The sequence below is a fragment of the Drosophila persimilis genome, unplaced genomic scaffold, assembly GCF_003286085.1.
Source record: "Drosophila persimilis strain 14011-0111.01,24,50 unplaced genomic scaffold, DperRS2 tig00000002-arrow-pilon, whole genome shotgun sequence".
Taxonomy (NCBI): Eukaryota; Metazoa; Arthropoda; class Insecta; order Diptera; family Drosophilidae; genus Drosophila; species Drosophila persimilis.
In genome coordinates this window covers 20,837,763-20,853,637 of record NW_020825289.1, presented here as the reverse complement: position 1 = coordinate 20,853,637, position 15,875 = coordinate 20,837,763, and the positions used below count along the sequence as shown (strand labels likewise).

At 44.8% G+C, this 15,875-nt stretch overlaps 1 protein-coding gene across 2 annotated transcripts in view; it reads left to right on the top strand.

The window, feature by feature from the left end:
• The window catches only part of LOC6603154 (ecdysone receptor), an 81,727-nt gene that overhangs the window by 39,754 nt on the left and 26,098 nt on the right, over positions 1–15,875 (top strand). Inside the window, exons 1-2 of one of the 2 annotated variants that reach the window (XM_026986173.1) lie at positions 1,967–2,221; positions 10,156–11,330. The exons of the other annotated variant lie outside the window; for it this stretch is intronic. Of the exons in view, the coding sequence (XP_026841974.1) occupies positions 10,565–11,330 (766 nt within the window). The 5' untranslated portion in view covers positions 1,967–2,221; positions 10,156–10,564. Of the gene's footprint in view, positions 1–1,966; positions 2,222–10,155; positions 11,331–15,875 lie in introns of those variants that run through there. 2 annotated transcript variants of the gene reach the window in all.

Here is a 15,875-nt window from a genome sequence, read left to right as displayed (position 1 = left end):
CTCGGTTTGCATTTACTTTTTAGCCACAATGTATTTGAAATGTGCAATTTATACGCCGCCCAACATACGACGACGACGACGGCGGCGACGGTCAATCATTGTACAAATATACAGACAGACAGACAAACAAACAAACGAACACGTACACGTACACATACACGTACTCGTAGATACATTCTGTACAAACATACTCGTAGATACATTTGTTGTTGTTGTTGTTGTTGCCGTTGCTGTTATTACTGTTGGTGTTGTTGCATGACTTGTGTCGATCTGGTGGCTGCCTTTCCATCAATTACGTCTCTTCAATTCTTTTTCTCTGCCCAAGGGGAAAAATTTCATTTTCCTTTGCCCTGCCTGTGCCTTTCCTCCTCTACATATATCGAATTGGAATTGTTCCAATTTAGTGAGCAGGTCTGCGATGGACTCTTTTCTCATGATTGAGATTCTTTTCAATGGGCCAAGAATTATTGAGATAATAAATGTATCTTTGGGGCAGGTGGAGCAAACATTATGAGGGTTTCTGCATGGATAGTGGGTTGAGAATGAGGGCTAGTCGATGGAGAGTGAAGGTTGGCAAAAGAAATTTGAAAGCCCAGATCTCTGAAGATCTCCAGAAGTTTGAATTTTGGCTTCAAAGATGTACGAACTTTAAGAAATCTAAATAAATTTATTGAAAGTGGTTTATTTGTGTCGCCGGACAGTGGTTTCATGATCTCCTAGTAGATCTCCCAGATACATGCCGAAACTTCTTTAGAGTCTTCACCAAATACTTTTGAGACCTTAAAAATATTGTAAAAATCCTTGAAATTGTTAAATTTTCATCTAAAAATTAATATGTGCCTATAGACACCATTTGGGTGCTCCATTTCCGATTTGATTGCTTTTGTTCCACTGTGCCAGCGTACATTTCGAATGTACGTGTGAATTTGCACTTGTGCACCCGAACCAGAAAACTGAAGAAGAAGAAGAAACGATAGAAAACAGAGAGAAGCAGAATAAAATAAAAGGAAAGCGATGATGGCACTGGCACGCACACACGTGCAAGCCTCAGAGCCACAGACAGACAGAGAGAGAGAGAGAGAGAGTAAACCCACAGCGAGAGAGGGAGAGCGAGAGAGAGAGTATCTGACGATTGCATCGGCATTTTTCATTCAAGCCTGAGAGAGGGAGAGTATCTGTGTGTGTGTGTGTGTGTGTGTGCGTGTTGCGTTTCACATTTAACTTTAGCGCTGATTCCGTTTTCGACTTTTACTCTCGCTCGCTCGCTCGCTCTCTCTCTCTCTCTCTCTCTCTCTCTGTGGAGTGGTGTGGTGAGCTTCGTGGTGAATAATTTTGTGTCGACAGAGCGACGCCGACGACTTTGTGCTCTGTTTTGGTGGCCTGGCGGCTGCCGACGTCGCGTTCAGCATTCCGTTCGGTTTTCGGTTTCGGTTTCGCTCTTGGAGTTGAGTTGTTTTTTGGATTTTGTTGTTAACGGTTCTCCACGGGTCCGCACACGGTCGCTCGTCGCTCGATTCGATCGTTCGCTCGCCGCCCCGTTCGTGCGCTCGTTTTGTCCGCTGTTTGTGTTTTGCTTACAAAAAATTTACATAAAACAAAACGAAACAAAAATACAAAATACAAAATATATTAAATACGAAACAAAAGAAATTTCAAAAATACAAAGAAAGGTTTCCCCCCACATACCCCAAAACCCACACCCCCCCATAAAAACCAAATGTTGCATATATTGTACGAGTGTCTATGAGAAATTGTTAAACAAAAAAGAAAAAAAAGAGAGAGAGAGCCCCTATAATAAATAAATAGCCCCCACAACAAGTGCAATTCGAAAGAAAGTGCAAAACAAAACAAAACAAAACGAAACGAAACAAAACGCATTGTAGCTGAGAACCAAACCACAAATTAGAGGAAAGAAGAAAGTATATTTCTTAAAATAAATATATGTATATTCATATTTGTATAGATATTATATAGCAAAGTGGCTGCAAAGTGCAAACAAATCGTGGAGATACATTCTCAGCAGAAGAGAAGAGAGCTGAGAGCAGAGAGCAGAGAACTCGTGTGGAGCGCGTGTGATTATTCTCAAGGGTGCAGGCATCCCATCTACCAGTTACAATCGAGTGAAATATCAGTCACAGTGAATACCAACCAGTTTTTGGATTATCTTTCATGGATATCTGTGGATTAGTAGCTGAATTGGCGCACTATATTGATGCATATGGTAAGAGGAAACAGATCGATCTAGTATGTCCTAAGAACCAGCTCGTTTTCCTTAACTTTAACAACAACATTTTGTGGTCCACTGAAAGAAAAAAAGGGTGCCCTGAAAACGCAACAAGTTCTGTAATTTATGGATAAACCTAAAACCTAATGTGTGTATTTTTGTGGCTTGTCTCGACTCACTTGTCACCTCTCATCGCCATTTTCCCATTTCCCTTTCGGCAGAGAAAACAACATTAACCCCACATGTGCGGCACTTTTCAATGCCAAGATACACACAGCACAGATACATTCCGAGGGAAAGATACACATGTTCCTGTGCCGTTCGATTGGTGATACATTAATTATTGTCATGACAACTGACTGACTGACTGACTGACTGACTGCCAACAAGCCAATTAAAGGCTGAAAATTGTACATTTTTCCTGCGTAAACATCCAACACATATATGTAAATCTTTTCTCTGGAGGGGGGAAGCACTTGAATCTGTAATAGGAATGCCGAAAATATGGGAAATATTGTGTTGCCACTCGAGTGGGCAGCAGCATTGATATTACTTTTGGAATTCGATTTACTCCACTGATTTACGCATAATGTATTTCTTTGCTGTTCGTCGTAGGGTGTTCAATGTGGTGTAAACAGTTTTTCAAGTGCCAAACTGGATTCTAATTGGTTCTGGGGAATCAAAATGAATGGCTAAGCCGCTTTCAATGAGATTTCGATTGAAATTGAAGCCAGGGGTCAAGTATGAGTTGGCCAAAAGATGGTATGACATCTCGAAAGGTTATACGAATTAAAGGATGCAAACAAAAAGGTTCACCCTATAAAAAGAAAGCCTCTATCTATACGGAATACTTTATTCTTGTGATCTTGTAAACCCCTTTGGGGATCTATTTTCTTTTTTGGGCTTCTCTAATTAATTTAGATTTCATTTTTGTGGACACAAAACCCCAATTTTATGTGTGGGGACATGTATTAGATTTATCTCCTAAAAAAAAGCCCAAAGCCTTTTTTTCCGTTGCCTAACTTCAGGCGGCTAATGAGGCATTAGGTAACAGCAGCAGCAACGCGGCCTCCGTCCCCACATTAGTTTAGACTCTCCCACAATTAATTTGCTGCCCCTGCCCCAGCTGCTGCCCCTGCCTCTGCCCCTTCCCCTGGGAGGCTCTCCCCCCATTTCCTGGGCGGGTTCCTGGTTAAAGTTTTCGCCTTCTACTTGGCTTGGCTTGGCTTGGCTTGACTTGGCATTTCTTTCCTTCAATTCTCGTCTCTTTCTTTTATTTTTTGCACATTATTATCGCTATTTCTCTTTTGCTACAATTTGTGGACACAGAACAGGCAAAAAGTTACTTGTTTCCTATGGAGCCCGGCCGTGGCCCTGTGGTTCTACTGCTGTTTTTCTGTGTCTGTGTTTTATGGTACATTAAAGTTGGCAAAATGGCAAATTTTAATGCGATTTTATGCAAATACGAGGAATCTACAGTAAAGACACATGTAGAAGCCAGCAGCAGCACATTCCATGTCATGCCGTGTTTTCGGGGTGCCCCCCAACACCCGCCCTGCCCTGCCCTGCCCTGCACTCGTCATGGGGCAAATTCTAGTCTTAATGGCCAGACGGTACATCATTATATGGCACTCGGATGTTGTTTATGTAGTTTCTCAGAGGTTCCATAGAATTATTGTGTAAAAGAAAACTAGCTACAGATAAATGTAGCTCTAAGCGCGTTTTTGGTATTGATTGAAAGTCATTATCATAGCTTAAAGGCAGAAATCGGTATTTCTAGTGGAAGGGGGCTGTATATATATTATTAAAATATATCTATAATGCTGCAATAACATTGCTTTAATGGCACAGCTACTATTAGCCTTCTACCATAACTATAACCATTTACAAAGTGTGTGTAACATGCAACGCCATTAGGGGCGCCCCACCTCCAGGTTCGTTCTGGCAACAGGTGGAGGAGTATCAGCCCGGACTCAAGCAGGTTCAATGTAACTGCAAACCCCCGCCCCAGAGGACTGCCAGAGGGGGGACTGGGTCAAGAGCCAGCCAGCCTCCACCTGTCTCTCTGTCTGTGGGGTCCCTACGGAAGTGCGCTCCTCTAAACTTTTGTCCGGCAATTGCATTGAGTGCCGTGCGTTATCATGTCAGTCGTTTGCTCGACTTTTGGCTGGTGGAAAACCCTGTCTTTCCCTCTACCCACTCCCCCTCTTTGATTAGCACTGGCCTGCCAGGTGCCTCGCAGCTCGGGGAACCAGTTTAGTAGTTTTTTTCTCTCTTTGGCTCTGACTTTCACATGCCTGAGAGCTGTCGACAGTTCGCAGACAATTGCCGATGACGCGCTCATCACAGACTTTTCCATGACTTTCCACAGTTTTCCTAGTAGCTGTTACAATTTTATAGTTGTTGTTGTTGTTGTTGTTTTTTCCCGTGCCCGATTAGCCGTGCAATGTGAAAAGACATACCAATGGCTTTTTCTTTTTGCGCAACAGAGGAGGCGGTGGAGGAGGAGGAGGAGGAGGAGGCGTAGCGCTCCATCTATGGTAATGACCTCGTCTTTGTCTCGCGTTTTTTTCTCTTTTTGTTTGGAATCAATGCTAAACATTTATGATTAATACCAAACCAAACAAATGACAGCATTTGCAATGCTATTAATTGAGTTTCTGTGTGGCTATAATCCAACTGCAGATCAAGGCCGCAATCGGAACCATATACGTATTTATTTGTATGGAATTGCCCAAGAGAAATGTCCGCCAGTAGCGGCGCAACTTCACACCTTTCATTAAAAGAAGATACATATGCCCGTACAGATCGTAAAAGGTCATACCTCCGTCTAGAGATGCGTATGCAAATGGGCGCCTATCGATTATGTATGCAAATCGATAGACAGAACGCGAAACCGGAAAAGGAAATGATCGGAGGAGACCTCAACCAGTTGTGTGTCTTCTTAGTATTATTTTTTATTTATACCTAGCTGGTCGGCGCCCCAAGGCTGCGCGTATCTGTGAGATACAATACGGGTATGTGCCTACCAGCCCGCAGCTCAGCTCTAAATTACTGCTGCTGCCAAATATTTGTTGGGTTTTTTATTAATGTTTGATTGGCGCTGGCGCTGGCGCTGGCGCTGGGGCATCCAATTGAGACGCGTGCCATGTCACATATTTTAGGGTGCTGGAAAAGCCAAAGAACGAAATGGCAACGAAAGTGCCATAAATCTTTGCCGGACTATGGTTTTTGGGCATTAAAAAACAAGAAAAAAGAAAAGTTTCTTTTCTGTTTTTTGCTTTTATTGCTAATTGATTTTGGGGCACGGCACAGATCTGCCTGGGAGGAAAAACAGCTGGCGGAAAAACCATGATTGGGATTGGTAGATGTTTTATAGAGTGCTATGTGGGATTATGATATTATCCTAATGGAAGATGCTGATTGGGACTTCCTAATCGGGGACAAGCCCTGGTGTGGCTTTTTCAGAGTTTTTCCATATGAATTTTGTCGGTTTTTTCTTGGCCAAAAATATCGGATATGTGTCAATTGAATGGCACCATTTTTGCATGTTTAACCAAATCAGCAAACCCCCCGCCCTTCTGCGCCCAAGAAAGAAAACCAACAACGAAATCAAATCGAAACGACAACAAAATTCGCGGAAAAGCAAAAGCGCAACCAGTTTTTGGGTTAAAACAGAGACAGACAGACTGAAAGAGAGAGAGAGAGAGGGAGAGACAGAAACCACCGTTAAGTTGTCAGGCCAGCGATGATGGGGTATCTTTGTATCTTTTTGTATATTTAGTTTTACTTGCGGTTACCTTTTTGGAGCACGTGTCTGCCGCCGCGGATGTCAATCACAACAGGAGACGAAAAGTTGCAGCCCCAGAAATGGGGTCATCTGTTGATTGGGGAGACGGGGGACCCCTTATGGAGGAAGTTTTCCTTTGAAAAAGTTGCTTTAAATAAAAGATAAATGTATAGGTAAGAGTTTTCCAAAGTTTTCCCTGAGATTCCTCTAGATATCTCTCGTTTAAAGGGGTTCCCTGATGATATATCTGCCTACATATATCATATCATTGTACATGCTCTCTTGATGACCATCATTAGGAGAAAGAGTTCTTCTCTGCTCCAGAGAAGTTCCCTCCAGTCCCATGGCGCTTTTCTGCTTCTATTTTTCTTGAACTTCTTTTTGGGTGGGCCCCGCAGGTCCATTATCTTTCGGTTTACTTTGCCATTGTGTGTGTGTGTGTGGGGGTGGGGGGCGGCTTATGGAGGGAATGTGTCGCATATGTTTCAGGCTGTTGCGTTCCCCCTCGTCCCCCCTCCGCCCGATGCCAGGCCAGCAAATGGAAATCACGCGGCGCTTGGCTCTGCTACGTGCATGGAAATAACAGCAGGAAATTAAAAGGATCCGTATAGTCCCTATGTTGTGTGTGTGTGTGTGTGTTTCATTCAGAAAGTGTGTTTGTGTGTTTGGGAGGCCTATTATGAAACCTTCTGGACAAGCCGGCAGCGGATATTTAATTGTTTTCGCTCTACAAGACCCCCCGCCCCCCTTTAGCAGTACTCCCCCTACCATCTCGTTCTCCCAACTTCCCAGTGTGGCGTGTACAACAATTGTTGTCGTTGTCGCACAGTTAATAAAGTTTATTGCATTCGGGAATGTCGGTTGCTTGCTTGGAGAGTCTCTCGTTGAAAGGGAGGAGGTCTCGTACCTTTCCTACCCGGTGGTCGCGTGCAAGTCATTGACATACTTCCACCCAAGCGAATGGAGCAGCAGGAGCAGGCGAACCGCCTCCACCGTAGGGGACATACATATCTCCATGTCCAGGTCCATGTCCAGGGGTCAGACCCTGTTTGAGGGTCAAATATGGGTTAAGTGGGGAAAGAATTGCATATGACTGGATCTTAAAGGTGATCTTAGAGGTGTTAGATCAAGAAAGTTCTCTACGGAAAGTACTATAATTATTTCTGGGATGCAATTCATAGGAATGCTTTTTAGAAGCCGTAAGAGAGCTCCATTGATTCCATTGATGGGCCGTTCCCAAATGCACTTCCCATGATGTTTATTCGAGTTAATTGAGCGCAGATCCAATTCCAGATGTTATCCAGAACCATGTAGTATGTGCATTTTTTGACAGCATTATTCATATTACCTGTTGAGTGCTGTAACCTTTGGGACATGCACATACGTCATTTCCATTATGTTATGTATTCCGGATCCTATAAATAGCTCTGTCCCCGCCCCGCTCTGGCCTTCATTTCAGGCGTAACAAATTCTTCTCTTTCTTCTGTTTTGTTTTTCGTACGTTCCCAAGAGAGAGGGAGAGAGAGGGAGAGAGAGGGAGAGAGGGAGAGTGAGTGAGAAAGAGAGTTGTGTGGGGCGAGAAAGGCGGTCTAGTCATCTGAGTCTGCGGTTTTCTACCTTTTTGACTTTCCGACTTTCAGACTCTTTTCTCTTTGTACCTTTTTGTGTTTTGTACTTAAGCTTTTGCTTCCAGAACAAACAACAACAACAAAAACACAAGTAAAACGAGCAAAACGCAGCAGAGAAGAGAACATCAGCAGCAGCAGCAGCAGCAGCAAAGGCAACGCCAGCAAGCGACACGCAAAGCAATAAAAATGCCTTAAATGTCGTACATACATATGTATATATACATATATCGCATCTTGCATATGTATGTACACATATGTATAGCCTTTAGGTGTGTGTAGATGTACGCGCTTGATTCTTTACTCTTCTTTTTCTTCGGTCGCGTCGCTAATGTTTTTCAGAAATATTTCTGAACAAAAAACAATCAAGACACAGATTGGGATACCCTGCAATCATTGAACAAAATATAAAAAACAACAAAATATAGCCTTCATCTGTTCCATTACAAACACCTGTTCGAATCTAGCATACCCCTAACGGAGAGGGTATCGAAATAAACTTAAGAACAACCTGTTTGCATTGTTTTTGTGCTCCACAGCCACAGCAAGCAGCGCAGTTGGCAGAGGCAGTGACAGCGACAGAGCGACAGGTTTCTGTTTTGTTTTTTTTTCGTTTAACTTAATGCGGGCCAAAATCTCAGCTCAGGCCGCCCTGCCCGCCCCCCTCCCCTCGCAGGGTGGAATTTGAAAGCTTAGACTAGTCTCTCTTCTGCTTCTGCTTGCCCGCTGCCGCTCTGCGCTCTCCGCTCTCCGCTGCTTCTTCCTCATGTGGATCGTGATTCTTTTCGATTTTGTTCTAAGCTCCGCTCTCACTCATGCTCTCCCTCTCTATCACGCGTGTGTGTGAGAGCGAGATGGTAGGAAACCAGTTTTTGGCGCTTAAGAAACTTTTGCTTTATTATCTTCAGGCCGCTCTCGCTCTCTCTCTCGCACTTCTATAGTGCCGGTCTTTTTAATGGATCGTCGGATGGCAGGAGAAAGAGAAGGAGCAGGGGCAAGGGCAGGGGGAGAGGGTTAACCTGCTCTCAGAGCTGGAACTGTCGATCGATTCGTCGCTCGACTGTCCCTCAAATGATTCACCTGTACAAAGCTCCGCCATGAGTCAAAACCAGTACAGTGTACACACACACACACACACACACACACACACACGAATGTATCATCGAAACTGCATTGCAAACCGAAATGAAATTCTTCTCAGACCCAGACTCAGAGACAGAGACAGAGACCAAGTCTCGTATGTACCTCCAACGATCTCCTCCACTGACCTAGACCATGACTAATCGCAGAGCAATTGTCAGTGCAGTTTACGAGTATCTGTAACTGTAACTGTAACTGTATGTGATGCATTAAATATTTATGCGCCACATTTCGCTCTTCGATTAACTTTCCCCTAATTAAATGCCTTTCAATTAGCTGCTTTCCAAATGAGGTATCGCCAGGGGAATGGGGAATGGAATGGGAATCGGAATCGATTGGGGATGGTGGCGCTGATGGGGTGATTGAACAGCAGATACAATAAATAGTCAGAGTAACTAATGCCAATGATTGGGGCCCCCACACCATTCATCCAAGCATCGTTAAAGAATACACTCTCTCAGAGAACTTTCCACTAGATAGGTTTTTGGGAGGTCCCATCCCCTCACTTTTCCGCCACAAAAAAAAAAGAGGATAGAGAAGACAAGCAAAGATAGATAAGTGAGACAAGTGTACAAACAGAGTTACAGATGCAGATGTACGGCGGCTACGATACGCGAGGAATGCCTGTAAAAAGGGAAATAAAATGGATTGGCTTGTCCGTCCAAGGGGAAGTGAAAAAATGTTCACCCTCGGCTGAATGATGGATAGAACAGATTCAGATTTCATGGAAATTTGAGAGCACACACTCACAACAGATAGGCAATCAATTTTTGGTGACATTTAACTTCGACGCGGATTTGGCAAAGACCATAAATTGCCGCAGTAAATTAATTGTTGCGAAATGGTTAAATAATACTCTCGTATGCATATGACCATAAATTTCCGAAGAGCAGAGCAGTGCAGAGCAGAGCAGAGCAGAGGTGATGTTGGATGTTCTATCAAAAGTTTGCCATCTCTACGACGAGTGGTTCCTGGTAAAACGGCGGAGAAGATTTGCGCCCGGAGATACGGAGCGGGGAACATGTGTCCGTCCAGCGAGGGGAGGGGGGTTGATGTTTGATCTATTCAAGAATTAGGTATTCCTGCTGCTTGCTTGGGGGCTTAGCTGAACTCAACGGGCGCTGTGTTCAAGGTAAGGCGAAAATTTGCAATTAAATGAAATGAAAATTTCATGAGCTCTTCTTGGCCCCGCGCTCTCAGGTGCGTTGAACCTACTACTACCACTACTTCTACCTTCTATCTAGTCTCCTAGTACTACTCTTTCAGTGTGACCATAAAATGTTGTGTGGAAGGAATCGTAGAGAAAAGAAAACGAAAACGGGTTCGCATTCGGATTCATTTTGGGCCCTCTCTTTATCCCGCCTCTCTTATTGCAGCTTTCGATTGTTCAGAGTAATTAATCGAGTAATCGAGTAATCGAGAAGGAGGAAGGCAGCGCGCGAAGATGTATTTTGAACGCAAGCAGGTGCGCAAAAAATACTAGAAAATACTACCAGAGTAGATACCGAAAAAGTGCAGCACACAGCAAGAGTGAAGAGCGAAAAGAAGTCCGCGCTGAAAGCCTGAAAACTCAAGACCCACTGAGTCGGGGAGACACACACCCCAGAAAGCGGTAGAAGGAGAACTCGAACTCCTGCCTGACGGAGGAGCTGGAGCTGTAAGAGAAGGCCAAGCCTTTCCTTCAATTTTTTTGTAACATTTTGCCAGGGACAAGTCGCTTGTCCCCAGCCAGAGAGAGCGTGTAAGGATAACGGCCACAAAACGGCGACCGTCGGCTATCAAACGATGATGAAACGACGCTGGTCGAACAACGGGGGCTTCCTGCGCGTGCCGGAGGAGTCTTCCTCGGAGGTCACATCCTCCTCCAACGGCCTGGTGCTGCCCTCCGGCGTCAACATGTCACCCTCGTCCCTGGACTCGCACGACTACTGCGACCAGGATCTATGGCTCTGCGGCAACGACGCCGGCCCCTACGGCAACAGCAACGGCAGCGGTGTCGCCCAGCAGCTGCAACAGCAGCAGCAGCAACAGCAGCAGCAGCAGCAGAGCGTCATCGCCCTGGCGATGCACGGCTGCTCCAGCACCCTGCCCGCGCAGACCACCATCATTCCCATCAACAATGGCTCCAGCAATGGCTCGAATGGGAATAATGGCCACTACGTTCCGGGTGCCACCAATCTGGGCGCCCTGGCCAACGGACTCGGCCTGGTCAACGGTCAAGGGCTGCTCAACGGCATGCAGCAGCAGCAGCAACAGCAGCAGCAGCAGCAGCAGATGCAGAATGGACACGGGCTCATCAATTCCACAACGCCCTCGATCACGGCCCCCCTGCTTCTGCAACAGAACGGTCTGGGCGGCGGAGGCGGCGTCAATGGAATGGGCCTCAATTCGCATCATCACACAAATGGCAATTCGAATGGCCTCCTCGGAGGCGGCAACATCGGTGTCGGTGGCATCGGTGGTGTAGGAGGTGGAGCAGGTGGCGGCGGTGTCATGGGCATGGCCATGCAGCACACACCGCGCAGTGATTCAGCAAATTCCATTTCATCAGGTGAGTTTCCTCCATAGGGTTCCATAATAATGAGAGAATTTAATACAAAATATACCGAAATTTTCCAACAAAAATACCAACAAATCCTAGAGTTTTTATACAAAAAAAATTGATAAAGAAATTTTCTGCAAGAAAAATGGTAAAAAAATGAGAAAAATACTAGAAATACACTTTTAAAAATTGAAAACTTTTTGCCAAAACTAAGTTTGTAATTTTTAAGAATATTTTAGTGCGTTATTAAGTCAAAATTTGTGGTTGGAATGGATAAAGTGGAACTTTTAAATACCAACACAATTTTTGAACATTTTGGGAAAATACTAGAAATGGTATAAATACTAAAAAGAAAGATAGAAATACCATTCTAGAAATTGTCTCTGAATTCTTTGGTATCCCAGTTAATTTTGGTTTTCTTAATGGAATATTCCTGTAAATTAAGTCAACTTTCTGCCAAAACTATATGGTATTTTTTGCGAATATTTCGGTTCGAGCAGACGAATTCCACAAATTGTTGTCAGGGTTTTTGATTTCCTTTTCCATCTATCTCCCTGCTTGTTTTCTGTTTTCTTTCGTCGAGAGCCACCAACCACGCCCATCTGTGCAGTACATTGCACTAATTATATTTTATTACACGAAAGAGCATTTTATGAGGCTTTTTTTTTATGGTATTTCTTGTGATTCCTCATCTCTCTCTCTTTCTCCTTCTCCTTCTGTCTCTGTTTCGTCTTTGTTGATGAGTGGACGAGAGGTGGATGGGATGGTGGGGAGAGTCTTCAAAGTCAGTTTTCGTTTGTCGGAGAGGGGGAGAGGAGGGGGGCAATCAACACACGGATACACTCAAAACAGAGAGGAGGAGGAGGAGGCATGTTCATGTGCATGTGCATGTGCATTGTTGTTCGGTTTATCAGCAGCGTCATGGTACACTGCATACACACACACACACACACACTGACGAACCAATAAACACACACACACACACACAGACAGACAGCCGGCAGAGCCATGTGCTACGGATGGGAGCTACGGGAGTATAAGGGCGGGTTTTAGTGGCTGTTGCTGCTGCTGTTGCTGCAGCCCGGGAGCTGAAGCGGGACTGCAGCGCAGCTCGATTTCGAACCTACCTCAAGTTGTTCTATATTTAGGGCCTCCCCGCAGCGAACGAGCAACGCAACTGAAGCGACGGAGCAAGGCAAAGGAATTCTCCTCCATCTTTTCCATCTTCCGCCTCTTTATACTCGTTTTTCGCCCCCTTCTTGCCCCCCCCTTTCGGCTGCAATTGTGCAGCGGTCGCGGTGACGTCACCCGGTCTGGGTCTTCGTTTCGTGGCAGCCTTCGGTTGCTGTGGAACTGACCTCGTGCCAAATGCAGCACTGCCCGGGGAAACCAGGTCAGGTCGGGTCAGCTCCTCTCGGGACTGGGACTGGGACAGGGACAGGGACAGAGAGAGGTCAGGGGTAACAGGATTGCATTTGCATATGCATTTCGACCCAAATTGTGCGGTTGCGTGGGAGTTCAAGGACAGCAAACAAACAGAATCTGAAATCGATGCAGGACGGGCGCTGCCTCTGTGTCTGCGACTGTGACTGTGACACAGTTTCCAGGCGTTGGCCCGGGACAGGGTCATCTCGGAGGAGGAGGAATAGAGCTGCCTTTCGACGGGGCTGAGGCTGGGTTAAGGCTAGGTCAGGGGCAGGTGTGCGATTCCGTGATGCAAGGAATTTAAAGGTGTTGACCAGTACAATGTGGAAGGATAGACATATTTAAGTTGGAAAAGTGAGAGCATCTTTTGAAAAACTGGAACTATTATACATACATATTTTCGTACCTTTAAGAAATTCAATGAAATATTTAGACCCTCTACAGGTGCACTGTTCATCGAAACTTGGGTTCATTGATAGTTTTTCTTGGGGCCTTCGAACTATCCGCCAATTAGGTCAGACCAAAACTAGGGCATGCATCCTTGTGATCCAGGCCAGCAACAAAATGTACCGCAAGGACAAACCGAACCGAGCCGCTGTCGATGTGCACATATGTACTCGTATGCATGTCGCTATCTCTGTCTCTCCCGCTACGTGCCTGTGCGAAAATTATGACAAGCTCAAGTACACGACCTTAGGCAGCCCCTGAAAGAGACGGCTGCTGTGGCTGCTGCTAACTGCAATCCGAGACAGCAACAACAGCAACAGCATCATTTGTGTGTGTGTGTGTGTGTGTGTGTGCGTGCGTGCTCTTTGAACAACTGTTCTATTTCGCTTCATTTCGTTTCGTTTCGTTTCGTTTCTGGACATACGGGTTGTTTGGCTTGCTGCTGCGATGCGAGCTTATTTGCATTTCTTTTGTCCAACTTTCTTGGAGGGGGTTGCTGCTCGATATTTTTCTATGACATAATTTGTGCCGAGCCGTGCCGTGCTTTGTGTGCTAGCTGGCTGGCTGGCTGGCTGGCTGCCCCGATCCTAAAGCTCAAGGACAGCAACAAGCAACCAATAAAGGTGGAACGGCAGCGGCAGAGCGGCCGAGTTATACAATGGCAAATAATTTAAACAAAATATGTATAGTCGGGGGTACTCGGGGGGTACTCGTAGTATTTGTGTGAACGATAAAACCAGAACGATAACGCCAGTTGACAAGTTTTTGCTTGCACTTCGCCTCACACTCGTGCAATTACCCACCTTATACACACGTAAATACATATGTGTGTGTGTGTGTGTGTGTATTCGCATGACGAAAAAATTGAGGTCAATGATTTTGTGCCGCCATTTCACAGTTGTCGCTGCTGCTGCTGCTGCTGCTGCTGGTTGCTGCTGCTGTCAGCTATCGACAATCGCGATCAGCCGAACGAACGAGCAAACGAACGAACAGCAAGCGCAGCAGAGAGAGCCACTTCGTGTGCAAGCGAAGCGCCAAGAACTGAACCCGAGACCCAAAACTAATGAGCGCAAAGCGTAATTGCGCTCGCTCTCCCGCTCATTGGATCGGGCTGCTCGTAGAGCGGAAGGGCGAGGCAGGGCGGTCTGTTGACGCCCGCATTGCTCATGATCGCAGCCCCTCCGTGAAGCTCCTCCTCTGCCCCCACTTAAGCCATTTGATACATTGTACGGGTATCTATGTACATACTTTGTTGTAAGCCCGATGCACACCACCGCCGACACCCGCCTGTTATTGATAAGCAAACCCCACTCCTCACCGCCCCCTGGCCTCCACCGCTGGCACTACAATTGCTTGACTTTGACTTTTAGCCATATTTTGTCAGCTGTCATGGATGGAAAACGATTAAGATATCAGAGTTATGGATCTTAACCCTCGCCAGAGATCAGAACTAATGGATCTGCCACTGCTGAGAGTGGGGGGAGATTGTGTCTTACCAAATGTTAACTTGTTTTCTTTATTCTAGCTGATTTTTGCTATTTACATAGATTCTACCATCGCATACAAAAATTGTGGATTCCAGATGCTAAAATATGACCCTTCCTAATGGAATCCGTTCCACTCATGTCATCCAATGACTTCATTTAGTTCAGTTTTTCTCTCACAGATAAAAAAAACAAAAACAAACACAAAAACCTGATTCATATTCAAATTTAAACAAATCATTTCAAACTGCATTTGGCGGCCATCTTGAAAGTTAGTCACTCGCTCAGCAGTGACGTCACAGTGGCCATAGAAAGTGCTGGTGTGTGTGTGTTTGTGTGTGTGTTGCATTCTTTTTGGCTATTTTCGTAGAATTGGCATTAATTTCACAAAGAGAGAATGGAAGGGAAGAGACACATTCAAGTGCAATAAAACGCTATCACAAGCTCTCTTTCTTTTCCCTCTCTCTCTCTCCGTCTCTCTCTATGCGAACACGTTTTTATAGGTTAATGACACAACCGGACAGGGGGCCTGCAGCTGGGTCTACGACTACAGCAAGTCAACGCAACTAGAAATAATATGTATATTATATATTCACGTGAAAACAACAACAACACACTCAAGCACACAGCTGCAGCCCGAAACAGCGATAGGAGCCTCCTAATCGTGCAAAAGAAAAGTGAAATTTAATTGTGGCAAAAATATTCCAAATATTTTTGCTGTTGTTTCGGTCGTCTTGCCCCACTGTGCCCCGCAAGCAGCCAGGCGCTAAAAATATAATAATTATTATTTAAAACAAAATGAAAGAAAATAAATAAAAATATTTGTATATGTAGATATAGGCCGCAAACTATGTCAGTAGTGTGTATGCACAAATGTTGTCCAAAATATAATAAAAATAGAAAAAAGAAATTGGGAAATATTTTGTATACACACACCAATACACACGGAACGTGTCTATTCTTGATTAGCCGCCAAAGAAAGAAAGAAAAAGTGAAATGAAATGAAATGAAAGAGAAAAATAAAAATAAAGAGGAAGAACAAAAATATCAGAAGAGAAAGAGAAAAGTATTTTCAAAAAAGGCATTCAGAAAGAGAGAGAAAAGTTGGATAAAAGTTCTTAAAACAAAGATATTTTAAGGGCTTTTATACGGTTAAAGAATAGAGAGAGGGGATCTGTATAGAACTCCCCATGCCACT